The sequence below is a fragment of the Hemitrygon akajei genome, chromosome 2 (genome assembly GCF_048418815.1).
Source record: "Hemitrygon akajei chromosome 2, sHemAka1.3, whole genome shotgun sequence".
Classification (NCBI taxonomy): Eukaryota; Metazoa; Chordata; class Chondrichthyes; order Myliobatiformes; family Dasyatidae; genus Hemitrygon; species Hemitrygon akajei.
The window spans coordinates 199,034,923-199,062,436 of record NC_133125.1 but is presented as its reverse complement, the minus strand read 5'-3'; the positions used below and the strand labels follow the sequence as shown (position 1 = coordinate 199,062,436).

The following is a 27,514-nucleotide window of genomic DNA, read 5'->3' as shown; positions in this document are numbered from 1 at the left end:
CTCCACCACTCCGTCCTGTGTCTATCACCCCCTCACCAGCCAGCTCTTACCCTGGCTTTCCATCCAAATCCTACACCAGTCATCTCCGCTCTCACTTTCAGTCCAGTGGAAGGACATTGAGCCAAAACGTCAATTATCCATTTCCCTCTATAGATGCTGCCTGACACACAGATTCTCCAGCCTGTTACCATCACCACATGTCCCGCCTCCCCAAGATTCACCCTGACCTCCCTCTCCCAGTCAGCAGCACCACCACTTGCCCCACTTCACCTGTCTCGGTGCGGGTGGACTTTAGCACCCGGGGGAGCCGGGGAGCTCAGAACCCGCCGCCCGCGGCTGCTGCTGAATCCGCAGTGTTTCTGTTCCGTTGACGGATGCGGTGAACGGGTTAAAATTAATGGATCGATAATTCTTACATCGTGTTTATTTCACTCTCCGCACATTTATATTTACACTGACTTACTCCTGACTCCAGTCCCGGGACCCGACCCGTTTACAGACCCGGAGCGGAACCGGAGCAGATTCTCAGCCACTGGTTTTCCTTCCAAGGCCAGAAGAAAGGATAAAGTTTCCCCGTGAATTTATTCCCAGTGAAGGTGTGGAGATGGGACTTGGTCTCCGCGTTATAAAATGAAATTGTCCCGGACTCGTAACTGAGATAAACTCCCACCCTCCCGGGGATAGGACCGGCAGGGAGACGGGACACAGGGGAGGTGTAAGCCTTCATCTTGTCATCAATCTGCCTGATGATCCAGAATCCGGTCTCCGGACTCGGTCTGAACTCTCCCTTCCTCTCCACAGACTCTGCGGCGACTCCCAGACCCCAGCGCTGATTCCCCGTCACCTCCACCTCCCAGTAATGTCTCCCCGATGTGAATCCCTCCGATCCCAGCACACAAGCCCAGTCTGTGAACCTCTTCCCGGTGTCAGGGAGATTCCTCCGGTTCCAGGTCCAGGTCCATCTGCATCTCACATTCTTCCGATCCTCAGACACCTCGAGCTCCGGACCCGCTGTTTCCGCATCCAGGGTGACAGAGACTGGGGGGGTGGGGGGGGGAGAAGCAGAGAATTAGAGAGTCCCCAGGGATTGGGAGCAGACTCGGGCAGCGCGGTCTCGGAACCGGGGCAGAGGCCGCCAGGCCTGAGGCAGTCGGGTGGCCGACAGGAACCTTCCCTGGGGTTTTACCCAACAAACAGTTTTCAACATAATGTTGAAAGGCATGGTCAGAGTGGATGTGGCAAAGTTGTTTCCGATGGTGGGGAGTCTAGTATGAGAGGGCATGACTTGAGGATTGCAGAGCGCCCATCCAGAACAGAGATGCGAAAAGATTTTTTTAGCCAGAGGGTGGTGAATCTTTGGAATTTGTTGCCACGGGCGGCAGTGGAGGCCAGGTCATTGGGTGTATTTAAGGCAGAGATTGATGGGTATCTGAGTAGTCAGGGCATCAAAGGTTATGGTGAGAAGGCGGGGGAATAGGACTAAAGGGGAGATTGGATCCGCTCATGATGAAATGGTGGAGCAGACTCGATGGGCCGAATGGCCGACTTCTGCTCCTTTGTCTTATGGTCTCATGGTCTTTACGAGGCTTTTCCTTCGGAATGGAGAGCGGAGTTTTCCCAAACAAAACAGGGGTATTGCAGGGATTTAAAGAGAGGGTCAGAGAAGCTGTTTGGCCCAACTTGCTCGTTGCATTTTCCCATTATTCCTTCACACCTTTCTTATCCAGGTACCTGGCAAGATGCATTTTAAAACTGTACCCAACTGTAGGTCCCTTACAGTCAGAAACAGGTGAATTGATCATAGGGAACAAAGACATGGCAGACTGATTGAATAACTACTTTGGTTCTGTCTTCACTGAGGAGGACATAAATAATCTTCCGGAAATAGTAAGGGACCGAGGGTCTAGTGAGATGGAGGAACCGAGGGAAATATATGTTAGTAGGGAGGTGGTGTTAGGTAAATTGAAGGGATTAAAGGCAGATAAATCCCCAGGGCCAGATGGTCTTCTTCCCAGAGTGCTTAAGGAAGTAGCCCAAGAAATCGTGGATGCATTAGTGATAATGTTTCAAAACTCCTTAGATTTTGGATTAGTTCCTGAGGATTGGAGGGTGGCTAATGTAACCCCCCTTTTAGAAAAGGAGGGAGAGAAAAACCGGGGAATTGTAGACCGGTGAGTCTGACATCGGTGGTGGGGAAAATGCTAGAGTCGGTTATCAAAGATGTGATAACAGCACATTTGGAAAGAGGTGAAATCATCGGACAAAGTCAGCATGGATTTGTGAAAGGAAAATCATGTCTGACGAATCTTATAGAATTTTTTAAAGATGTAACTAGTAGAGTGGATAGGGGAGAGCCAGTGGATGTGGTATATTTAGATTTTCAAAAGGCTTTTGACAAGGTCCCACACAGGAGATTAGTGTGCAAACTTAAAGCACACGATATTGGGGGTATGGTATTGATGTGGATAGAGAATTGGTTGGCAGACAGGAAGCAAAGAGTGGGAGTAAACGGGACCCTTTCAGAATGGCAGGCAGTGACTAGTGGGGTACCGCAAGGCTCAGTGCTGGGACCCCAGTTGTTTACAATATATATTAATGATTTAGACGAGGGAATTAAATGCAGCATCTCCAAGATTGCGGTTGACACGAAGCTGGGCAGCGGTTTTCGCTGTGAGGAGGATGCTAAGAGGATGCAGGGTGACTTGGATAGGTTAGGTGAGAGGGCAAATTCGTGGCAGATGCAATTTAATGTGGATAAATGTGAGGTTATCCACTTTGGTTGCAAGAACAGGAAAGCAGATTATTATCTGAACGGTGGCCGATTAGGAAAAGGGGAGGTGCAATGAGACCTGGGTGTCATTGTACACCAGTCATTGAAGGTGGGCATGCAGGTACAGCAGACAGTGAAAAGGGCAAATGGTATGTTGGCATTCATAGCAAAAGGATTTGAGTACAGGAGCAGGGAGGTTCTACAGCAGTTGTACAAGGTCTTGGTGAGACCGCACCTAGAATATTGTGTGCAGTTTTGGTCCCCTAATCTGAGGAAAGACATTCTTGCCATAGAGCGAGTACAAAGAAGGTTCACCAGATTGATTCCTGGGATGGCAGGACTTTCATATGAAGAAAGACTGGATCGACTAGGCTTATACTCACTAGAATTTAGAAGACTGAGGGGGGATCTTATTGAAACGTATAAAAATTCTAAAGGGATTGGACAGGCTAGATGCAGGAAGATTGTTTCCAATGTTGGGGAAGTCCAGAACGAGTGGTCACAGTTTAAGGATAAAGGGGAAGCCTTTTAGGACTGAGATGAGGAAAAACTTCTTCACACAGAGAGTGGTGAATCTGTGGAATTCTCTGCCACAGGAAGCAGTTGAGGCTGGTTCATTGGCTATATTTAAGAGGGAGTTAGATATGGCCCTTGTGGCTAAAGGGATCGGGGGTATGGAGAGAAAGCAGGTACAGGGTTCTGAGTTGGATGATCAGCCATGATCATACTGAATGGCGGTGCAGGCTCGAAGGGCTGAATGGCCTACTCTTGCACCTATTTTCTATGTTTCTATGTTTCTACAGCCTCCTCAGCTTCGGGAAGTCCCAGCCTATCCTGCCCTCTGCTTTAAACCCAAGCTCTCCAGTCCCAGTCACTTCCTTGTAAATCTGTTTTGCACCCTCTCCAGTTGAATGTCATCCCTCCTGTATGAAGGTAACCAGAACTGTACACACTGCTCCAAGTGTGGCCCGAACAACGTCTTGTACACACGGAACAGGAATCCCAGCTCCTGTACCCCGTATTCTGACCGATAAAGACAAGCACTCACCCCGTCTCTCTCTGTTTCTCATGGAGAGAAAATACAAAAAACTGAGGAGCAAAGGGACTTAGAAATCCTTGTAAAGTAGGATGTAGTGTTAAAATTTATAAAGCACTGGTGGGGCCTCACGAAGTATTGTAAACAGGTTTGTGTTCATTATCTTAGAAGGGATGTACTGAAACTGGAGAGGGTTCAAATAATTTCACAAAAATTATTCCAGGATTGAATGGCTTGTCATATGAAGAGCGTTTACTTGCGGAAAGGAGGAAGTATGTGTGTGAGGCCAGTTTTCTGTGCTCGGTGTCAGATGTGGGAGGTCCTGAAGACTCCCAGTCTCCCGGATGGCCACATCTGAACCCGGTGAGTCGAGCTGCAGCTCCTAAGGGACAGAGTTAGGGAACTGGAGATGCTGTTCGATAACCTTCGGCTGGTCAGAGACAGCGAGGAGGTGATAGAAAGGAGTTACAGGCAGGTGGTCACACCACGGCCACGGGAGACTGACAAGTCGGTCACAGTCAGGATGGGGAAGGGCAAGAGTCAGATACTAGACAGTACCGCTGTGGCTGTACCCCTTGACAATAAGTACTCTTGGCTGAGTACTGTTGGTGGGGACAGCCTACCCGGGGGAAGCGACAGTGGCCGTACCTCTGGCACAGAGTCTGGCCCTGTGTCTCAGAAGGGTAGGGAAATGGAAAGAAGGCAGTAGTGACAGGGGACTCTATAGTTAGGGGGTCAGACAGGCAATTCTGTGGACACAGGAAAGAAACTCGGATGGTAGTTTGTCTCCCAGGTGCCAGGGTCCGGGATTCTTCAGAAAGCGTCCAAGATATCCTGCAGTGGGAGTGAGACCAGCAAGAGGTTGTGGTACATATTGATACCAATAACATAGGCAGGAAAAAGGAAGAGGTCCTGAAAGCAGACTACAGGGAGTTAGGAATGAAGTTAACAAGCAGGACCGCAAAGGTAGTAATCTCGGGATTACTACCTGTGCCACGTGACAGAGAGTATAGGAATAGAATGAGGTGGAGGTTAAATGCATGGCTGAGGGATTGGAGTAGGGGGCAGGGATTCAGAGTTCTAGATCATTGGGACCTCTTTAGGGGCAGGTGTGACCTGTACAAAAAGGACGGGTTGTACTTGAATCCCAGGGGGACCAACATCCTGGCGGGGAGGTTTCTAAAGCTACTGGGAATTTAACTTAGAATTGTGGGGAGTGAGAACCGAATTGAAGAGACTGGGGAAGAGATTAGCTCACAGAGACACTTGCAGACAGTGCGAGAGGTAGGATAGGCAGGTGATAGAGATGGGACGCGTTCAGACCGAAGGTTTGAGATGTGTCTATTTTAATGCAAGGAGTGTTGTGAACAAAGCGAATGAGTTTAGAGCTTGGATGTGGTGGCCATTACAGAGACTTGGATGGCTCAGGGACAGGAATGGTTACTTCAAGTAGATGTTTCAGAAAGGACAGGGAGAGAGGCAAAAGAGGCGGGGACTTGACACTGTTGATCAGAGATAGTGTCACAGCTGCAGAAAAGATAGACGACATGGAGGGATTATCGACGGAGTCTCTGTGGCTTAAGGTTAGGAACGAGGGGGTCAACAACTTTACTGGGTGTTTTTTATAGGCTGCTCAATCGTAACAGGGATATTGAGGAGCAGATAAGGAAACAGATCCTGGAAAGGTGTAATAATAACAGAGTTGTCGTGTTGGGAGATTTTAATTTCCCAAATACCGATTTGCATCTCCCTGGAGCAAGGCGTTTAGATGGGGTGGCGTTTGTTGGGTGTGTTCAGGAAGGTTTCTTGACACAATATGTAGGTAAGCCTACACAAGGAGAGGCTGTACTTGATTTGGTATTGGGAAATTAATCGGGTCAGGAGTCAGCTCTCTCAGTCAGACAGCATTTTGGAGATAGTGATCATAATTCCATCTCCTTTAAAATAACATCAGAGAGAGATAGGAACAGACAAGTTAGAAAATCATTTAATTGGAGTAAGGGGAATTATGAGGCTCTCGGGCAGGAAATTGGAGGCTTAAATTGGAAACAGATGTTCTCGGGGAAAGTGCAGAAGAAATGTGGCAAATATTCAGGGGATATTTTTGTGGAGTCCTGCATAGGTACATTCCAATGAGACAGGGAAGTTATGGTCGGGTGCAGGAACCGTGGTGTACAAAGGCTATAATAAATCTAGTCAAGAAGAAAAGAAAAGCTTACAAAAGGTTCAGAGAGTTGGGTAATGTTAGAGATCTAGAAGACGATAAGGCTAATAGGAAGGAGCTTAAGAAGGAAATTAGGAGAGCCAGAAGGGGCTATGAGAATTCCTTGGCGGACAGATTTAAGGAAAACTCCAGGGTGTTCTACAAGTATGTGAAGAGCAAGAAGATAAGACATGAAAGAATAGGATCTATCAAGTCTGACAGTGGGAAAGTGTATATGGAACCGCAGGAAATAGCAGGCGTACTTAATGAACACTTTACTTCAGTATTCACTATGGAAAAGGATCTTGGAGATTGTAGTGATGACTAGCAGTAGACTGAAAAGCTCGAGCACGGAGATATTAAGAAAGAAGAAGTGCTGGAGCTTTTAGAAGACATCAAGTTGGATAAGTCGCAGGGACCGAATGAGATGTACCCCAGGCTACGTTGCTGATCCTCTGGTGATGATCTTTGCATCATCAATGAGGCTGGGAGAGGTTCCAGAGTATTGCAGGGTTGGGAATGATGTTCTTTTATTCAAGAGAGGGAGTAGAGATAGCCCAGTCTTACCTCAGTGGTTGGTAAGTTGATGGGGAAGATCCTGAGAGGCAGGATTTATGAACATTTGGAGAGAAATAATTATGATTAGGAATAGTCTGTATGGCTTTGTCAAGGGCAGATCGTGCCTTATGAGCCCTGATTGAATTTGTTTGAGGATGTGACTAAACACATTGATGAAGGAAGTCCAGTAGTTGTAGTGTATATGGATATCATCAAGACATTTGATAAGGTACCCCATGCAAGGCTTATTCAGAAAGTAAGGAGGCATCGGAACCAAGGGGACATTGTTTTGTGGATCGAGAACTGGCTTGCCCACAGAAGTGAAAGTGTGGTTGTAGAAGCGTCATATTCTGCATGAAGGTCGGTCACCAGTGGAGTGCTTCATGGATCTGTTCTGCTACCGTTACTCTTTGTGATTTTTATAAATGACCTGGATGAGGAAGTGGAGTGATGTGTTAGTAGGTTTGCTGATGACACAAGGGTTGGAGGTGTTGTGGATAGTGTGGAGGGCTATCAGAGGTTACAGCAGGACAATGATAGGATGCAAAACTGGGCTGAGAAGTGGCAGATGGAGTTAAAATCAGTTAAGTGTGAAGCGCCCCATTTTGGTAGGTGGAATATGATGGCAGAATATAGTATAAATGGTAAGACTCTTGGCAGTGTGGAGGATCAGAGGATTGTCCAAAACCAGAGGGTGTAGATTTAAGGTGAGGGGGAATGATTTTTCAGGGATTCTTGTTCCCCTTCCCACAAAACCACTCCCCTCACAGCCTCTCATCACCCACACACTCCACTCTCTGTCCTGATACAGGGTTTTTCATTAAGGATCAGTTTAATAGGTACAGAGGGGAATCGGCCCTTCCAGCCATTCAAACCACACCACACAACAATCGCCTGATTTAATCCTAGAGGCATCATGGGACAATTTACAATGACCGACTAACCAGTACATCTCTGGACTGTGGGAGGAAACCGGAGCACATGGAGGAAACCCACAGGGTCCCGGGGAGAACGTACAAACTCCGTGCGGGCAGCAGTGGGAATTGAACCCTTGTCACCTGTACTGTGAAGCGTTGTGCTAACCACTACACTACCGTGCCACTCCACCTGGAGTCACAGGAGATGGTAAAGGCCCTCAGTGTATCTCCTGGAGACATGGGTATGCAAGATAATGAATAATGAATAGATCATAGTACCATAAGATATAGGAGCAGAATTGGGCTATTCAGCCCATCAAGTCTTCCATCATGGCCTAACCCAGATTCCACTCAAACCCATTACATCTTCCTTCTCTCCAGAACTGTCCAATCAAAAAACTATTAATTTTCACTTTAAATATACCCACGGACTTGTCCTCCACAGCTCTATGTGGCAAAGCATTCCACAGATTCACTACTCTCTAGCTGAAAAGATTCCTTCTCACCTCTGTTCTAAAGGGTCACCCCTCAATTATGAGGCTGTGCCCTTGAGGTCTGGACACTCCCACCATAGGAAACATCCTCTCCACATCCACCCTATCGAGTACTTTCAACATTCGGTAGGTTTCATGAGATCCCCCTGCATCCTTCTAAATTCCAGTGAGTACAGGCCCAAAGCTGACAAACACTCCCTATACGTTAACCCTTTAATTCCTGGAACCATCCTCATGAACCTTTTTCTGGACTCTTCCAATGACAACTTGCCCTTTCTGAGATATGAGGCCTGAAATTGTTGACAATACTCCAAGTGCGGCCTGACTTATAAAGCCTCAGCATTATTTGCTTGTTTTTATATTCTAATCCCCTTGAAATGAATGCCAATGTAACATGCTGCAAGGTTGCTGTAACATACTCCTGATGTAATGGTTTCTCTACGGGGTTTGGAATCTGGGGACTATCCAATGAGAGAAACATTGTTCTTTCTTGTGAGTCTGGAGGAGGGATTTTCGCGGTCTTTTGCCGGGAACAGATTAGGAGAGAAGACACGAATGGAGAGAGTTGGTAGACCCCCGGACGGAGTGGACTTCGAGTGAGGGTCCGAGGGTCAGCGACAATCGGAGGAAGTCAATGGTGGACGACCGGCTCCAAAGTTTGTGCATTAGACTGTTCCATGAGAAGCGGCCCTTTTTCTTTTCCTTGTTTCCTTTAGTAACCATATAGTCAAATTAAGAATTATAAAGCTCAATTGTTTAATCACATATTCTGTACTGTTTGTTATTTCGGGGTACTGATTTGTAACAGGGGAACACATCACGGAGTATCCACCCAAACAACATTTCTTAAGTTTGGCTGATCACCCCTTACATTAAGCTGCTAACTGAAGCGAGAGTTACACCAACATTGCATTTGCCATCTTTACCACAGACTCCACCTGTAAATTAACCTTCGGGGAGTCTTGCATGAGGACCACTAAGTCCCTCTGCACCTCTGATGTTTGAATTTTCTAATCATTTAGATAACAGTCTGCACGATTGTTCCTTTTACCAAAATGCATTATCATACACCCGGCATTATCATAGACCGTCACCACTCTTTTACTCTTTATGTATCTGAAAATCTTTTCATATCCTCTTTTATATTATTTGCTAGTTATCTTTCCATCTTTTCACTCTTTATTCCTTTTTACAGTTGCTTTCTGTTGGCTTTTAAAAGATTTCAATCCTCTAACTTATCACTAATTTGTTGCTGTATTCTATGCCCTCTCTTACTTTTATTTCAGCCATGTTTGCCTCATTTTCCCTTTAGAATTCTTCTTCATATTTGGGATGTATCTTCCGAATTGCCACCAGAAACTCCAGCCATTGCTAATCTGCTGTCATCCAACACAAAGCAGCACCCATCATCAGGGACCCCCACCACCCAGGCCATGCTCTCTTCTCACTGCTGCCATCAGGAAGAAGGTACAGGAACCTCAGGACTCACACCACTAGGTTCAGGAACAGTTATTACCCCTCAACCATCAGGCTCTTGAACCAGAGGGAATAACTTCACTCCATTTCACTTACCCCGTCACTGAACCGTTCCACAATCGATGGATTCACTGTCAAGGACTCCTCTTCCCAGGTTCTTTATATTTATCAGTATTATTTCTTTTTTGTTCCTTCTTTTGTGTTTGTTGTCACTGGTTGTCCTCCCTGTTCATGCAGTCTTTCATTGCTTCTATTATGGTTATGGGATTTACTGAGTATGCCCGCAAGAAAATGAATCTCATCATTGTATATGGTGACATATGTACTTTCATAATAAAATTACTTTGAACTTTGAATCATCCCTGAAGGTGTCTCCTTCCAATCAGCTTTGGCCAGCTCCTGTCTGATGCCTCTGTAATTCCCTTTACTCCACTGTCACACTAATACATCTGACTTTATCTCCTCCCTGTTAAGCTGCAGGGTGAATTCTCTCATGTTATGATCACTATCTACTAAAGGTTCCTTTACCTTGAGCTACCATCCTAGCTGCTCAACAGACGACGCCATTTCCATCACTCTCCACCTGGTCCTAATCCACCTGGACAAAAAGACACATATTTTCGAATGCTGTTAATAGACTTTAGTTCAGCATTCAACAGAATCATCCTTCAGAAACTGATTGTAAAACTGAGCCTACTGGGCCTGAGCACCTCCCTCTGCAACTGGATCCTAGACTTCTTCACTGGGAGATCTCAGTCAGTCCGGATCGGGAGCAGCATCTCCAACACCATCACACTGAGCACGGGGGCTCCCCAGGGCTGTGTGCTCAGTCCACTGCTGTTCACTCTGCTGACCCACGACTGTGCAGCAACACACAGCTCGAACCACATCATCAAGTTCGCCGATGACACGACCGTGGTGGGTCTCATCAGCAAGAACGACGAGTCAGCTTACAGAGAGGAGGTGCAGCGGCTAACGGACTGGTGCAGAGCCAAAAACCTGTCTCTGAATGTGAACAAAATAAAAGAGATGGTTGTTGACTTCAGGAAGGCACGGAGCGACCACTCCCCGCTGAACATCGACGGCTCCTCGGTAGAGATCGTTAAGAGCACCAAATTTCTTGGTGTTCACTTGGCGGAGAATCTCACCTGGTCCCTCAACACCAGCTCCATAGCAAAGCCCAGCAGCGTCTCCACTTTCTGCGAAGGCTGAGGAAAGTCCATCTCCCACCCCCCTCCCCCCATCCACATCACATTCTACAGGGGTTGTATTGAGAGCATCCTGAGCAGCTGCATCACTGCCTGGTTCGGAAATTGCACCATCTCGGATCTCAAGGCACTGCAGCAGATAGTGAGGTCAGCTGAGAAGATCATTGGGGTCTCTCTTCCTGCCATCATGGACATTTACACTACACGCTGCATCCGCAAAGCTAACAGCATTGTGAAGGGCCCCACGCACCCCTCATACAAATTCATCTCCCTCCTGCCGTCTGGGAAAAGTCACTGAAGCATTCGGGCTCTCACGACCAGACTATGTAACAGTTTCTTCCCCCAAGCTATCAGAGTCCTCAATACCCAGAGCCTGGAGTGAAACCTTACCGCCCAATTGTCTTGTTCATTAATTTTTGTAATGCCTGCACTGCTTTGTGCATTTTAAGCAGTCCTTGGTAGGTCTGCAGTCCAGTGTAGTTTTTTTTCCGTGTTGTCTTTTACGGAGTTCAGACTAGTTTTTGTACCGTGTCATGTAACACCATGGTCCTGAAAAACGTTGTCTCATTTTTACTGTGTACTGTACCAGCAGTTATGGTCGAAATTACAATAAAAGTGACTTGACTTGAAGCTCCCTTATCAAATTCAGTTCAGTACACAACACTCAATGCAGAATACCTGATCTCAAGCTGCTCTAAAAGCCATCTTATAGACATCCTCCAAATTCTATTTCTTAGGCTCCAGCTCAACCAGATTTTCAGAACGCAGTTACATATTGAAATCCCCATAATTATCGGAACATTGCCGGTATTACATGTCTTTTCTATCTCCAATTGTAATGTTTTTCCCAAATCCTGGCGAATGTTCAGAGGAATGTATCTTTTTACTTTTTAGTTTCTTCGCTCGACCCACAAGAATCCAAACCTTCCAATCCTGTGTCATCTCTGTCTGAGAACTTGATTTCAATTTTTACCAACAGAGCCACCACACCCACTCTGCCTACCTGCCGGTCCTTCCGATGCAATGTGTATCCTTGGATGTTCAGCTCCCAACTATGATCTTCTTTCAGCAACGATTCAGTGATGCCCACGATGTCATTCCTGCCAGTCTCTAATTATGCTACGGGATCATCTACCTTATTCTCTGTACCTAGTTCATTCAAATATAACACCTTCAGTCCTGTATTGGTCACTCTTTTTGACTTTTTCTCCAGTTTGACTGCAGCTCATCCCACCGACTGCAATTCTGCCCCATCATCTGTCTGTTCTTCCTCACAGTCCCACTACACAATGTATCAACTTGTATATCAACTGCCCCTTCCTCAGCCGTGTCACTCTGGTCCCCTTCCCCTTCCACATTAGGGTTTTTCCCCAGAGAGGGTGAGTGAAGAACAAGAATGCAAAGTTTTAAGATCAGATGCGATGGATTTCAAAGGGACATCAGGAACATTTTCTTCACACACAGAATGGTGCATATTTGGAATGAGCTGCTACAAATAAGCAATGTTTAAAAGAATCTACAGTGGATCGTACATGGATTGAAGTGTTTTATTGGGTTTTGGACCAAACGTGGGCAGATGGCAACAGCTCACTGGACAACACAGTCAGCATGGACATTGGGCCAAATGTATGACACCCTGACTCGAACAGGTCACCCTAAGGAGCAATGTCTTCTTCAACAAAAGGAGATAAGGGAGGTTTTAAACGAATATTTCCCAGGGAAGACGGTCATATAAACTAAAGAATTGTAAAGTAATGTCTTGGAACATATCACAGTGCAAAAGCGAAGGTGCTGGAGGTATTAGAAGTGGATGAGCCCCAGACCGTGATCTGCTCTGTCCGATACCTCAAGACTAGGGAACGAATTCCAGGGCCCTGGAGGATAAATTTGCTTCACATTTCACCACAGGTGAGCTGCTGGAAGACAGGAGGGTGGCTCAGGTGTTGTCTTGAGTTCAGAAGGACGGGAAGGTCAAACCAGAGAACTCCAGGCCACTGAGCCTAACATCAGTGGTGGGACAGTTACTGGAATGGACACTGAAAGACAGATTTACCAGCATTTGGAAAGGCAGGGACTGAGTCAGGATAGTCTACACTGTTTATGCCTGGGAAATAGTGTCTCACAAATTTAATTAATTTTCCTTTGATGAGGGGACAGAAAGGATCGTTGAGAATAGGGCAATAGACATGAACTTTGACAACATTCCATGAGGAAGGCTCGTAGAGATGGTTTGATCACATGGGATTCATGGTGACTTATCCAATTAGATGTAAAGTTGACTGGGGTTAGGAGACAGAGGGTGGTGGTGGAGAGGTGTTGTCCAGACTGGAGCACTGCGATCAGTAGTGTTACCATGGGGATTGGCCCTGGGTTCACTGTTCATTGGTATTAACGATTTGGAAGAGAATATAGATGGCATGGTTAGTGAGTTTGCAGATGACAGCAATATTAGTGGTATAGTGAACAGTGGAGGTGTTTATCTAGATCACTACAGGATCACTGAAACATTTTTGATTATTTATAATGTTATTATAAATATCCTCCACCATCCAGGCCATGCTCTCTTTCTGCTGCTGCCATCAGGAAGAAGGTACAAGAAATTCAGAACTCACACCGCCACGTTCAGGAACAGTTATTACCTCTCAACCATCAGGCTCTTGAACCAAAGGGATTAGCCTCACATCCATATAACCAACCCACCTGTATATTGGAATTCCCCATAGATATCGGAACATTGTTCCAATTACATGTATTTTCTATCTCCCATTGTAATGTATATCCCATATCCTTGCTACTGTTCGGAGGAATTTATCTAACTCCCAATAGGGCCTTTTTACATTTGCAGTCTCTTAGCTCTACCTATAAGGTTCCAAATCTTCCAATCCTATGTCGCCTCTTTCTGAGGATTTGTTTTGAATTTTTACCAACAGAGCCACCACACCCACTCTGCCTACTTGCCTGTCCTTTCGATGCAATGTGTATCCTTGGATAGAACCATAGAACCATAGAACCATAGAACACTACAGCAGAGAAACAGGCCTTTTGGCCTTTCTTGGCTGTGCCGAACCATTTTTCTGCCTGGTCCCACTGACCTGCACCTGGGCCATAACCCTCCAGACCCCTCTCATCCATGTACCTGTCCAAGTCTTCCTTAAATGTCAAAAGTGAGCCCGCATTCACCACTTCATCTGGCAGCTCATTCCACACTCCCACCACTCTCTGCGTGAAGAAGCGCCCCCTAATGTTCCCTTTAAACATTCCCCCTTCACCCTTAACCCATGACCTCTGGTTTTTTTCTCCCCTGGCCTCAGTGGAAAAAGCCTGCTTGCATTCACTCTATCTATACCCATCCTAATTTTATACATCTCTATCAAATCACCCCTCATTCTCCTACGCTCCAGGGAATAAAGTCCTAAGCTATTCAACCTTTCTCTGTAACTCAGTTTCTCAAGTCCCGGCAACATCCTTGTAAACCTTCTCTGCACTCTTTCAACCTTATTAATATTCTTCCTGTAATTAGGTGACCAAAACTGCACACAAATTATGCTTGACTAATCTATTGGAGTTTTTCGAGGATGTAACCAGGAAGTTAGACAAGGGAGATCCAATGGATGTAGTGTACCTCGATTTTCAGAAGGCATTTGATAAGGTCCCACATTGGAGATTGGTGGGCAAAATCAAAGCTCATGGCATTGGGGGGAAGATATTAGCATGGAAGGAAAACTGGTTGGCAGATAGAAAGCAAAGGGTAGCGGTGAATGGGTGGTTCTCGGAATGGCAGGTGGTGACTAGTGGGGTGCCACAGGGCTCGGTATTGGGACCACAGCTGTTTACGATTTAGATGAAGGCATTGAGATTAACATCAGCAAGTTTGCTGATGATACTAAGTTGGGTGGCAGTGTGACATGTGATGAGGATGTTAGGACAATTCAGGGTGACTTGGATAGGCTGGGTGAGTGGGCAGATACTTGGCAGATGACGTTTAATGTGAATAAGTGTGAGGTTATCCACTTTGGGAGTAAGAACAGGAAGGCAGATTATTATCTGAACGGTGTAAAGTTAGGTAAGGGAGAAATACAAAGAGATCTAGGAGTCCTTGTTCATCAGTCACTGAAGGTGAATGAGCAAGTGCAGCAGGCAGTGAAGAAGGCTAATGGAATGTTGGCCTTTATTACAAAGGGAATTGAGTACAAGTGCAAGGAAATCCTCTTGCATTTGTACAGGGCCCTGGTGAGACCACACTTGGAGTATTGTGTACAATTTTGGTCTCCAGGGTTAAGGAAGGACATCCTGGCTGTAGTGAAAGTGCAGCGTAGATTCACAAGGTTAATTCCTGGGATGTCAGGACTGTCTTACGCAGAGAGGTTAGAGAGACTGGGCTTGTACACGCTGGAATTAAGGAGATTGAGAGGGGATCTGATTGCAACATATAAGATTATTAAGGGATTGGACAAGATAGAGGCAGGAAATATGTTCCAGATGCTGGGAGAGTCCAGTACCAGAGGGCATGGTTTGAGAATAAGGGGGTAGGTCATTTAGGACAGAGTTAAGGAAAACCTCTTCTCCCAGAGAGTTGTGGGGGTCTGGAATGCACTGCCTCGGAAGGCAGTGGAGGCCAATTCGCTGGATGCTTTCAAGAAGGAGCGAGATAGGTATCTTATGGATAGGGGAATCAAGGGACATGGGGACAAGGCAGGAACCGGGTATTGATAGTAGATGATCAGCCATGATCTCAAAATGGCGGTGCAGGCTCGAAGGGCCGTATGGTCTACTTCTGTACCTATTGTCTATTGTCTATTGTCTATAATACTCCAAATTTGGTCTCACCAATGTCTTATACAACCTCACCATTACATTCCAACTCTTATACTCAGTACTTTGATTTATAAAGGCCAATGTATCAAAAGCTCTCTTCACAACCCTATCTACTTGAGAAGCCACTTTTAGGGAATTATGTATCTGTACTCCCAGATCCCTCTGTTGTACTGCACTTCTCAGTGTCCTACCATTTACCTTGTATGTTCTACCTTAGTTTGACCTTCCGAAGTGCAATACCTCACACTTGTCCGCATTAAAGTCCATCTGCCATTTTTCTGCCCATTACTCCAACTGGTCCAAATCCCTCTGCAAGCTTTGAAAACCTTCTTCACTGTCCACTACACCTCCAATTTTTGTATCATCAGCAAATTTGCTGATCCAATTTTCCACATTATCATCCAGATCATTGATATAGATGACAAATAACAATGGACCCAGCACTGATCCCTATGGCACACCACTAGTCACAGGCCTCTACTCAGAGTAGCAATCCTCCACTACCACTCTCTGGCTTCTTCCATTGAGCCAATGTCTAATCCAATTTACTACTTCTCCATGTATACCTAGTGACTGAATCTTCCTAACTAACCTCCCACGCAGGACCTTGTGAAATGCCTTTCCAAAGTCCATGTAGACAACATCCACTGCCTTCCCTTCATCATTTTTCTGGTAACTTCCTCGAAAAACTCTAATAGATTGGTTAAACATGACCTACCACACACAAAGCCATGCTGACTGTTTCTAATAAGTCCCTGTCTATCCAAATACTTGTAGATCCTATCTCTTAGTATTCCTTCCAATAATTTTCCTACCACCGATGTCAAACTTACCGGCCTATAATTTCCCGGCTTACTTTTTGAGCCTTTTTTAAACAACGGAACTACATGAGCTATCCTCCAATCCTCCGGAACTTGACCCCTGGATATCGACATTTTAAATATTTCTGCCAGGAACCCTGCAATTTCAACACTAGTCGCCCTCCAGGACCTGTCAGGTCCTGGGGATTTATCTACTCTGAGTTGCCTCAAGACAGCAAGCACCTCCCCCGCTTTAATCTGTATAAGTTCCATGACCTCCCTACTTGTTTGCCTTATTTCCATTGACTCCATGCCAGTTTCCTTAGTAAATACAAATGCAAAAAAACCCATTTAATATCTCTCCCGTTTCTTTTGGTTCCATATATAGACGACTACTCTGATCTTCAAGAGAACCAATTAGAGGACAACTATCCTTTTGCTCTTAACATACCTGTAGAAGCTCGTAGGATTATCCTTCACCCTGACTGCCAAAGCAACCTAATGTCTTCTTTTAGCCCTCCTGATTTCTTTCTTAAGTATTTTCTTACTTTTTTATACTCCTCAAGCATCTTATTTCTTCCTTGTTGGCTATACATCTTATACATCTCTCTCTTCTTCTTTATCAGAGTACCAATATCCCTTAAGAACCAAGGTTCCTTATTCTTATTCGTTTTGCCTTTAACCCTGACAAGAGCATACAAACTCTGCACTCTCAAAATCTCTCCTTTGAAGGCCTCCCACTTACCAATCACATCCTTGCCAGAGAACAATCTGTCCCAATCTACGCTTTTTAGAACCTTTCTCATTTCTTCAAATTTGGCCTTTTTCCAGTTTAGAACTTCAACCCGAGGACCAGATCTATCTTTATCCATGATCAAGTTGAAACTAATGACGTTATGATCACTGGAACCAAAGTGTTCCCCTACACACACTTCCGTCACCTGCCCTAACTCATTTCCTAATAGGAGATCTAATATTGCATCCTCCCTAGTTGGTACATCTCTATATTGATTTAGAAAACTTCCCGAACACATTTCACAAACTCTAACCCATCTAGACCTTTAACAGTATTGGAGTCCCAATCAATGTGTGGAAAATTAAAATCCCTACAATCACAACTTTCTGTCTCCTGCAGTTGTCTGTTATCTCTCTGCAGATTTGCTCCTCCAATTCTCACTGACTATTGGGTGGTCTATAATACAACCTCATTAATGTGGTCATACCTTTCCTGTTTCTCAGCTCCACCCAAATGACCTCAGTAGACAAGCCCTTTAATCTTTCCTGCCGAAGCACTACTTTGATATTTTCCCTGACTCGCAAAGCCACCCCCCCCCTCCCCCCAACCTTCATCCCTCCGCCTCTATCACGCCTGAAACATCGGAACATCGGATGTTAAGCTTCCAGCTATGATCTTCTTTCAGCCATGATTCAGTGATGCCCACGATGTCATACCTGCCTATCTCTAATTGTGCTACAAGATTATCTACCTTATTCTGTGTTACTAGTGCATTCAAATAAAACACCTTCGGTCCTCTGTTGGTCACTCTTTTTGATTTTGCCCCTTGTTGGAATACAGCTCATCCCACCATCCCCATCATCTGTCTGTTCTTCCTCACAGGATTACTAAAACATTTTTGATTATTTATAATGTTATTTATCCTTCTCATTATTTATAATTACAGTATGGACAAGGTGGGCCGAAGGGCCTGATTCCATATTTATATCTCAATGATATCGACAGAGGATGTGGGGGTGTTGCTGCAACTTTTCACTGAATGTCCTGTTTCTCAACTCGATAAAAGATCCACCCGAGGGGAGGGAACGAGGATCTGACAACCGCAGAAACACTGGGGATTCAGTGTAGGGAGGTGCCGGCTTCCGAAATGATCAAATCTCCGTGCAGTCAGATTTGTGGGGAGAGGAGAAATAAAGTGAACGAAAGCTGTAACTGGAGCCTCAGTGAACAACCACAGAAGGTTCACAGTTTACTAGCCACAAATGTGTGTTGTAGTCCCTATGAATAAACTTCTGCCAAACCCCTTCCCAGATCATCCTCCTGAGGAATCTCACCCTGGAGCCTGGCTGTGTTGAGGAATTCCATGGAAAGGTATAAATTTCTAACAAGGCTCGACGGGCTGGATGCAGGGAGAATATTTCCCTTGGCCGATGAGTCTGGAACCAGGGCTCACCGACTCTGAATAAGGGAAATGTCATTCAGGATTGAGAAGAGAACTTTCTTCTCACAGAGGCGTGTGAATCATAGAAACATAGAAAACCTAACGCACAATACATGCCATTCGGCCCACAGAGTTGTGCCGAACATAACCCTACCTCAGAAATTACTAGGCTTACCCATAGCCCTCTATTTTACTAACTCCATGCACCTATCTAAAAGTCCCTTAAAAGACCCTCTCGTTTCCGCCTCCACCACCATTGCCAGTAGCCCATTCCACGCACTCACCACTCTCTGAGTAAAAGTCTTACCCCTGATATCTCCTCTGTACCTAATCCCCAGCACCTTAAACCTGTGTCCTCTTGTGGCAACCATTTCAGCCCTGGGAAAAAGCCTCTGACAATCCACACGATCAATGCCTCTCATCATCTTATACATCTCTGTCAAGTGACCTCTCATCCTCCTTCGTTCCAAGGAGAAAAGGCCAAGTTCACCCAACCTATTCTCATAAGGCATGCTCCCCAATCCAGGCAACATCCTTGTAAATCTCCTCTGCACCCTTTCTATGGATTCCACATCTTTTCTGTAGTGAGGCGACCAGAACTGAGCACAGTACTCCGAGTGGAGTCTGACCAGGGACCTATACAGCTGCAACATTACCTCTCGGCTCCGAAGTTCAATTCCACGATTGATAAAGGCCAATACATTGTACGCCTTCTTAACCACAGAGTCAACCTGCGCAGCTGCTTTCAGCGTCCTATGGACTCGGACCCTAAGATCCCTCTGATCCTCCACACTGCCAAGAGTCTTACCATTGGTACTATATTCTGCCATCATATTTGATCTACCAAAATAAACCACTTCACACTTATCTGGGTTGAACTCCATCTGCTACTTCTCAGTTCAGTTTTGTATCTTATCAATATCCCGTTGTAACCTCTGACAGCCTTCCACACTACCCATAACACCTCAAACCTTTGTGTCATCAGCAAACCTACTTACCCATCTCTCCACTTCCTCATCCAGGTCATTTGTAAATATCACGAAGAGTAAGGGTCCCAGAACAGATCCCTGAGGCACTCAACTGGTCACTGGCCTCCACGCAGAATATGACCCGTCTACAACCAGAATTTCCTTTCTGTGGGCAAGCCAGTTCTGAATCCACAAAGCAATGTCCCCTTGGATCCCATGCCTCCTTACATTCTCCATCAGTCTTGCAAGGGGGACCTTATCAAATGCCTTGCTGAAATCCATATACACTGCATCTACTGCTCTCCCTTCATCAATGTGTTTAGTCACATCCTCAAAAAATTCAGTCGGGCTCGTAAGGCACGACCTGCCCTTGACAAAGCCATGCTGACTACTGCTAATCATATTATACCTGGCATGGTTCGGTTCGTGGAATCCGCATTCCAGTTCACGATCCGGTCCAGTTCCTTATTCCAGGTCATCCGGTTTTCCCCAGTTTCTGTTGAGGCAGCTGATTCTAGTTTGGGCTGGCTTCATTATTAGCTTTAGGAATCAGCCTCTGGCTGCTTGATTGTTCCTGTCCATACCCCCTGTCTGTATCCCTCCCCTTCAACTTCCGCCTGGAACCTCACCTTGCCTTGCCTCGCCTGGAGCCTCGCCTGAAGCCTTGCCTTCACCGCTGTCAAGTTCAACCTCCGGAGCAAGATAAGGAACTGTCTTTTGTTGCTTTGAACTGTCTTTGTGTCCGGCCGTTTACCACTACCTAAGATTGGGAACTGTCTGTGTCCATGCCTTCGCTAGGTAGATCCGGCCGTCTGCCGCTAGCATGTGTTGGGAACTGTCTCGTCGTATTCTGTGTTCTGTGTAATGAGTCCCGACCCTAAGTCCTGTACCCAAGGAGGGGTTCCGGCTTAGTGTTCTGTGTATGAGTCCAGGCCCTACATCCTGTTTTCAAGGAGGGGTCCCGGCTCTGTGTTCCATGTTCCTGTCTCTCCCTCGACCAAGGTTCTGCATTCCTATCTCTCCCTCGACCAAGTCAAGGCTTCGGAGTCTCGTCCAGTCCTAGCCACGTGCTAGCACCTTGTCCTGTCCAAACCACGGCTTTGTGTTCTCGTCATGTCCATGTGCCTTGCCCAGCCCGGTGCTGTGATTCCCTCATCCTGTGCTGGGATTCCCTTGTCCTGTCCAGGAGTCTCACGTCCAGTCCTGTTGCTTCTCCTCGTCCTGTAGCCACATCTTGTCCTCGTCTGGTTCTGGAGTCCAAGACTGAGTCAAGACCCAGGTTCTGGGTCCTTGACAAGTCTTTGGCTCGTTGTCCAAGCCCAGGCTCCTAGTTCCCAGTTCCATGTCCTGGTTCCGCTATCCTCGCCATGTCCTAGCCCAGGCCCGTCCAGGACCTTTCTCATGTCCAGCGTCCTTTCTTCCTCACTTCCCTTGCTTCCTTCTCACACCTAGTCCTGTTCCTGGTACTTCAGTGTCTGTGTCTTGCATTTGGGTCCGCTCCCTACGCCCCTCGTATGACCATACCTCTCCAAATGTTCATAAATCCTGCCTCTCAGAATCTTCTCCTTCAACTTCAACTGACGTAAGACTCATTGGTCTATATTTTCCTCGGCTATCTCTATTCACTTTCTTGAATGAAGGAACAACATCTGCAACACTCCAATCTTCCTGACCCTCTTTCATCCCCATTGTTGATCCAAAGATCATCGCCAGAGGCTCAGCAATCTCCTCCCTCGCCTCCCATAGTAGCCTGGGTACATTTCGTCTTGTCCCGGTATTCTTGGAACTCTCTATCCTGGTGGCTCTGGAGTCACTGGGTTCACTCACAACCGGAATCTTGCCGGCCACACACACAAAATGCCAGACAAACTCGAGTCACGCACGGTATGCGGAGGGAAATGAGCAAGTTAACACTTCAGCCTGAGACCCTTCACCTGGACTGGAAAGGAAGACGACATAATGTAGAATAAGAAGCAGATGGGTGAGGGGGATAATAGAAGTTGTAGGGTGATATGTGAGGGAAAAGGTGGGAGGCGGATATAAGTGAATGATGTGAGAAACTAAGATGTGATTGGTGGAAAAGACAAAGGTCTAAAAAAAGGATCCTGATAAGAGAGAGCAATTGATCTTGCAATTAATGGAAGGAGGTGGAGAAACGGGGAGGAGATGGGGGTGTCATGAGGTATTTCCTCCTCTCAATTGGAGGCTTTGGCCACAATCTGCCAATCGTTCTATGTGTGTACGTGAGGGAGCTTTCCCAGGCTGGGAATGCTGTGTGTGCTTCTTCCGAGATGAAATCTTGACCAAGTCAGTGCAGGTTGGTGTGTCTGGTCTCAGTCTGAGGCTTCAATGTGGGGTTTGGTAACAACAGTGAGGGTCGCAAGTCCAGCAGGGGGCAGACCTGAGTCAATCAGAGTCTGCAGTCACGGACGGTTCAGACAGGCCGAGCAGTGAAGAGTTCAATGTAGTTTTCTGACAATCCTGGTCACCCGACGGATACCAGACTTTATCACTTGGTGCTGTCTTAGCGTGTTTGTGTAGTGTGGATTGGTTCAGGGTGCAGTGGACAATCTACAGTATTGGCTGTATCGTCCCCCTGTGTAGGTGTGTTCAGGGGTCTGACATCTCCAGCTGACCATGTGACAGTGATGTCTTCACCCAGAGTTACAGACAGTCTTTGTGAGTAAATATCACTTAAAATTGTTCACAAACATGGAGAAAGGAAACTGTAAATGTTTACCTCGCTTAATTGTATCAGACATTTCTCTCAATGTTGTGTTCAACAAAAAGGGGTGATCGAATTTTTCAACAGGTAGGGTGCCATGTGTCACTGACAGCACATTCTCCTCATCACTGATCCTGTAAATATTACACAGCTGGTCATAAACTAAGCAACAGTGATATTTGAACTATTTTACAAATCCACACTGTGTTTCAGTAAAGACCATGTCCTACCTCCTCTTCTGATGAGCTTCCTCCTGAAATAAATAAAACACAGATCTCAATTTACTGACTGCATCCTGACCGCAGGAATTTGAGCCAAGTTATTACAAGCTGCTGAAAATTCCCACTTCCCAGCTCTCTCTCACTAGCACACACGGAGAAAGGGGATACTGTAACAAGGGGCACAGAACCCGGGGAAAGTACGAGGAATGTTTATGAAAATTATCCCATAACTGAGAGGATGGAACTGACGGGAAAGACTGGAGAGGCTGTGAATGTTTTTCTGGATACGATGTCAGGGAAGATCTCGTTGATCAATGGTTGAAGTGGAACAGCAGAGACTGAATGTAATGGGGAAGCTGGATGAACACATGAGGGACTATGGAGTTCCGGACACTGCTGCTGCGTGTGGTCAGTAGGTAGGAGGAGACTTGTGAAGCAGGGAAATTGATTGGAGGGAATGGACTGAAAGACCTGTCTGTGATGTGAAATGGGATATAATCCAATGAAGAATATATCTGAAAAAGAAAACAGACAGTCCAAAGTTCTCTCAAACAATGAACCCGATACAATCCGGTATTGATGGTCAATCTGATGTGTGGGTCACATTCTGCAATTCAACCTCAGTTCCCACTGATCGGCAGAGAGACCCTCACACCCACGACACGAGACACACTAACAGCCTGTGACTGTAACTGGGTGTTACTCTGAGTATCGGGGATATTATACGTGGGAATCACAGAAACGATCACCAGCTCAGTGCTCTGATCAGAATAACTCATTCCCGAGAAGGTTGCAGACTGTCCTGTGATGTACAGATGCTGTGGGAGGCCGGTTTGGGAAACGACAATAATCCTGAACAGTCACAATGTCTGTTTGGTGAATATCAGTTTACAATGACAGTATTTGTAAATACCATATTGATTAAAATACATAATTATGTAATTGCACTTTTACAGAACCAAACTAAAATCTCTCACCATGAGAAACGTCACATTTTCTTGTTGATCCATCTGTTCTTTTAACTTGGAGATTTCCTCCTGAATTGAATTTAAATTCTCTTCAATCTCTCGAAGATTTTTCTCCATCGGATTTAGAATCCTCTCCTCCTCTTCCCTGAGATCTCTGAGTAGGCGCTGCTCTTTCTCAGTGATAGTCTGGCGCAGTTCAGCAAACTGGGATGTAATGACGGACTGAACGCTGTGTGACTGTTCCTGTCAAATGAAAAGTGAAGATTAATTGACTGTGTTGCTGTGTTGTGTCTCTTTATGACATGGGTTGAGGTAGAATATTGGATTAGACATTCGCTTTGGAGGAAAAGCCAGAGAGTGGTAGAGATGGATGTCTCACTGACTGAGATTTGTGATGAGGTTGAGTGCTGTGTATGTTGTTCTTTGTCAACTATGTCAACGATCTAGATGATAATATGGTAAACTGGATGAACAAAGTTGAGGTGACAGTGAGACTCGGCCGGAGTAGACAGCAAGGACAGCCATCAACGTTTGCAGCAGGATGTGGACCAGCTGGGAAATGGGATGAAAAACAGCAAGTGGAATATAATGCAAACAAGAGTGAGGTCAAACCAGTGAATGGAGGGCCAGGAGGGAGTGCAGTAGAACAGAGTGATTCGAGAATACAGATCCATGGTTCATTGAAAGTGGCATCACAGGTAGATAGGTTCATAATGAGAGCTTTAGGCACACTGGCCTTCATACATCAAAGTACTGAGTACAGGAGATGGGATGTTTTTTTCCTGTATGAGACGTTGGTGAAGCTGAATTCGGAGTATTGTGACAGTTCTGGTTACGACCTACAGAAAAGCTGTCAATAAGATTGAAAGAGTGCAGGAAAAATTTACAAGGATGTTGCCAGGACTTCAAGACCTGAGTTATAATCAAGGATTGAATAATTTAGGAATTTGCTTCCTGGAACATATGACAATGAGGGGAGATTTGATAGAGGTATACAAAATTACGATGGGTGAAGATAGGGTAAATCTCATTCCCTTTGTTTGGGTGAAACTAGAACTATAAGTCATGAATTAAGGGTGAAAGGTGAACATGAGGGAGAACTTCTTCACTCAGAGGGTGGTGAAAGTGTGGAATGAGCTGCCAGTGGAAGTGCTGGATGTGGGTTCAATGTCAACATTTCAGAGAACTTTTGATAAATACATGGATGGAAGGGGTATGGAGGGCTATGGCCAGGATGTGGTCGATGTGACTAGACAAAAGAATAGTTTAGCATGGACGAGATGGGCTATGGGAGTGTCTTTGTGCTATCGCATTCCATTACTCTATAAAATCTATGTACCATGAAGATTTTGCACATTAAAGTGTATAATAGTTCTCAGAGCAATCCCTGCGATCCCATTTCCTCTCATCTCCATGAAACACATTCTCCCTCAGTGCACATTATCTCCCACTTGATTCACATACAACCCATCTTCACAAGGTTAATTAAAGTTGTTATTTTCTGTTAACAAGGATTTCGTTGGAATATCAGCAAAAATCATGTTGTTCACAAAGAAAAAGAAATTGGCACATTAGGTATAGGAGTTAGGTCCAATGAGGTGCTTGAGGAGCCTAAGAAATGCAGGAGAACACTTAAAAGAGAAACCAAGAGAGCTAAAAGAATAACTGATGTTTCTCTGGCAGATGATGTGAAAGCGAATCCCAAGGGCTTCTATATGTATCTTAAGAGAAAAAGGAATGTGAAGGAAAACATTGAAGATCAGCGTGGTCATCTGTCTAATGTGCTGAAAGAAATTGTGGAGAACTTAAAGGATATTATTTACTTCTCTGGAGACGGATACGGAAACAATAGAACTGAAGCAGAACTGCAGGGAGATCACAGACTGTAACCAAATTACAAAAGAGGAGGTGCTTGCAGGATTGAGCCAAATTAGGGTGGAGAAGTCCCCAGGGACTGAGCAGGTGTCCAACGGACCTTGTGGCAGGGTAGTGCAGACATTGCAAAGGCTCTGGCAGAGACATTTAAAACATAACTTAGTTATGGGTGAGGTTCTGGAAGACTGGATGATAGCTAATGATGTTCTGTTGTTTAAGAATGGCTCTAACAATAAGCCGGGAAAATTATAAGCCAGTGAGCCTGAAATCAGTAGTGGGTAAGAGCTGGGATACATATTTGGGTAAATAGGACCCGATTAGGAACAGACAACATGGTTTTGTGCATGCTGGGTCATGCCCAACCAAACTTCTCGAGGTTTTTGAACAGGTTACAAAGATGGTTGATGAAGCAAAGGCGGTGGACGTCGTTCATATGGACTTTAGCAAGGCCTTCAATGCCTGTATGGGAGACTGATCTGGAAAGTTTGTACACTTGGCGTTCAGGGTGAAGTAGTTAATTAGATTCAACACCAGCTTAGCAGAAGGCAGAGAGTGGTGGTAGATGGTCACCTCTCTGATTGGAGTCCTGTGACTAGTGGTGTGTTCTGGGACCGATGTTTGTTGTTTGCCATCTATATTAATGGTTTTGATGATAACGGGGTAAACGGGATCCACAAATGTGGGGATGACACCAGGACCGGAGCAGCAGGGCAGTCTATCAAAGCGGGCAGCAGGATCTGGACCAGTGGAAAAGTCGGCTGAATTGGCAAATAGAATTGAATGTAGACAGTGTCAGGTGTTGCATGGTGACCGGACAGACTTGGAGAAGATCGGTATAGTGAATGGTCGGGCACTGAAGTGTGCAGCAGAACAAAAGGATTTCGGAATACAGATCCAAAATTCCATGAAATCAGCATCAAAAGTTGCTTTTGGAACTTTGACCATAAATCAGGGCACTGAATACAGGAGTCAGGTTGTTATGTTGAGGTTGTACAAGATGTTGGAGAGGCTAAATCTGGAGTATTTTGTGTAGGTCTGGTCATCTACCTACTGGAAAGCTTGAAGGAGTGCAGAGAAACTTACACAGATGCTGCTTGGTTAGGACTTCATTCACTGGAACCAACAGATGGGGGGATCTTCCAGAGAGACATACAAATTATGAGGGGTTTACATTGAGAGAATGCTTGGAGATTTTACCCCACCATCTTGCTGAGACTAGAACTAGTGAGTTATAGCTTTAGGGCTGGGGTATCCAACCTGGGGTCCACAGACCCCTCTCTTAATGGTAGGGGTCCATGGCATGAAAAAGATTGGGACCCCCTGGTTTAGGGTGAAGGTTGAAATATTTAAAGGGAAACTAAGGGGCATCTTCTTCACTCGAGGGTGGTGAAGACTGGATCGAAGTTCAAGCAGAAGTGGTAGATGCAGCTTTGATTGTAACAATTTTGATCAGGGACACGGATGAAAAGGGTATGAAAGGTTCTGGTCTGGGTATGGTTATGTGGAACTCATCAGGAGACAATGCCAGCACAGACTAGATGGGCTGAAGGACCTCTTTCTGTAATGTAGTTGACTATGATTCTGTGCAAACTCCACTCATATAGCACCGGAGGACTGGATTGAAACCAGTTCACTGGAGCTATGATACTCTGCTAGTGTGTTTTAAATGAAACAAAATTACACAACAGCATCAGAAATTCCGCTCAGGAAGCCTCACCCGAACTCCGGAAATCTTCTCTTTCTGTTGCTGCTCCATTTTCTCGAAGTCGGATTTCTTTTTTGTGAGAGAGTCTAAGAAAGATTTAACGCGATCCTGGAAATCACAGAGTGAAGGAATTAGACAATAAAGATGCGACAGAGTAAAGACGCGATCTAAAGCGGGGTACTTCTACCTTGTAGATTTTAACAGCTTCTTGAATCGACAGGAATGGGTGCTCCCTGTGTTCCTGCGCAGCGGCACATGTCACACAGATCAGTTTATTGTCCGTTTCACAAAACAGCTTCAGTTCTTCCTCATGTTCCTTACAGTGAAATTTAATTTCCTTCACCTTCGGTGTTAGGGTTAGTCCTTGAAGTTTCTCGGATAAACTTGCTAAGGCCCGATTGACCCTGAGGGTGCAGTCTGCAAACTCCTCTCTACACTGCGGGCAGGTGTTTCTCTCCTCCCTTTCCCAACATCGAGTGATGCAGGAGCGGCAGAAGTTGTGTCCGCATTCCGGTGAGACAGGATCGGTGAAGAAATCCAGGCAGATGGGACAAATTGTCTCTTCGGTTAAACTCTCGATCTGTCCTTTCGAAGCCAT

General features: G+C 45.6%; 1 protein-coding gene across 1 annotated transcript; it reads right to left on the bottom strand.

The window, feature by feature from the left end:
• Positions 1 to 437: 437 nt before the first annotated feature.
• LOC140722003 (nuclear factor 7, brain-like) lies at positions 438 to 27,514 on the bottom strand. Its single transcript, XM_073036821.1, has 7 exons — positions 27,104 to 27,514; positions 26,929 to 27,024; positions 23,472 to 23,579; positions 23,346 to 23,441; positions 22,378 to 22,400; positions 22,163 to 22,281; positions 438 to 1,038 (listed from the first exon to the last, which is right to left on the bottom strand). The coding sequence occupies exons 1-7, from the start codon at positions 27,512 to 27,514 to the stop codon at positions 494 to 496; spliced, it is 1,398 nt and encodes a 465-aa protein (XP_072892922.1). The 3' UTR covers positions 438 to 493.

Bases quoted from the DNA above. Each gene is read 5' to 3' on its own strand.
- LOC140722003 (XM_073036821.1), bottom strand. From the start codon at position 27,514: ATGGCTTCGAAAGGACAGATCGAGAGTTTAACCGAAGAGACAATTTGT. The intron at 27,025-27,103 runs GTAGAAGTACCC...TGTGATTTCCAG, and splicing joins AAGCTGTTAAAATCTACAAG to GATCGCGTTAAATCTTTCTT. The intron at 23,580-26,928 runs GTGAGGCTTCCT...TTCATTTGACAG, and splicing joins AGAAGATTTCCGGAGTTCGG to GAACAGTCACACAGCGTTCA.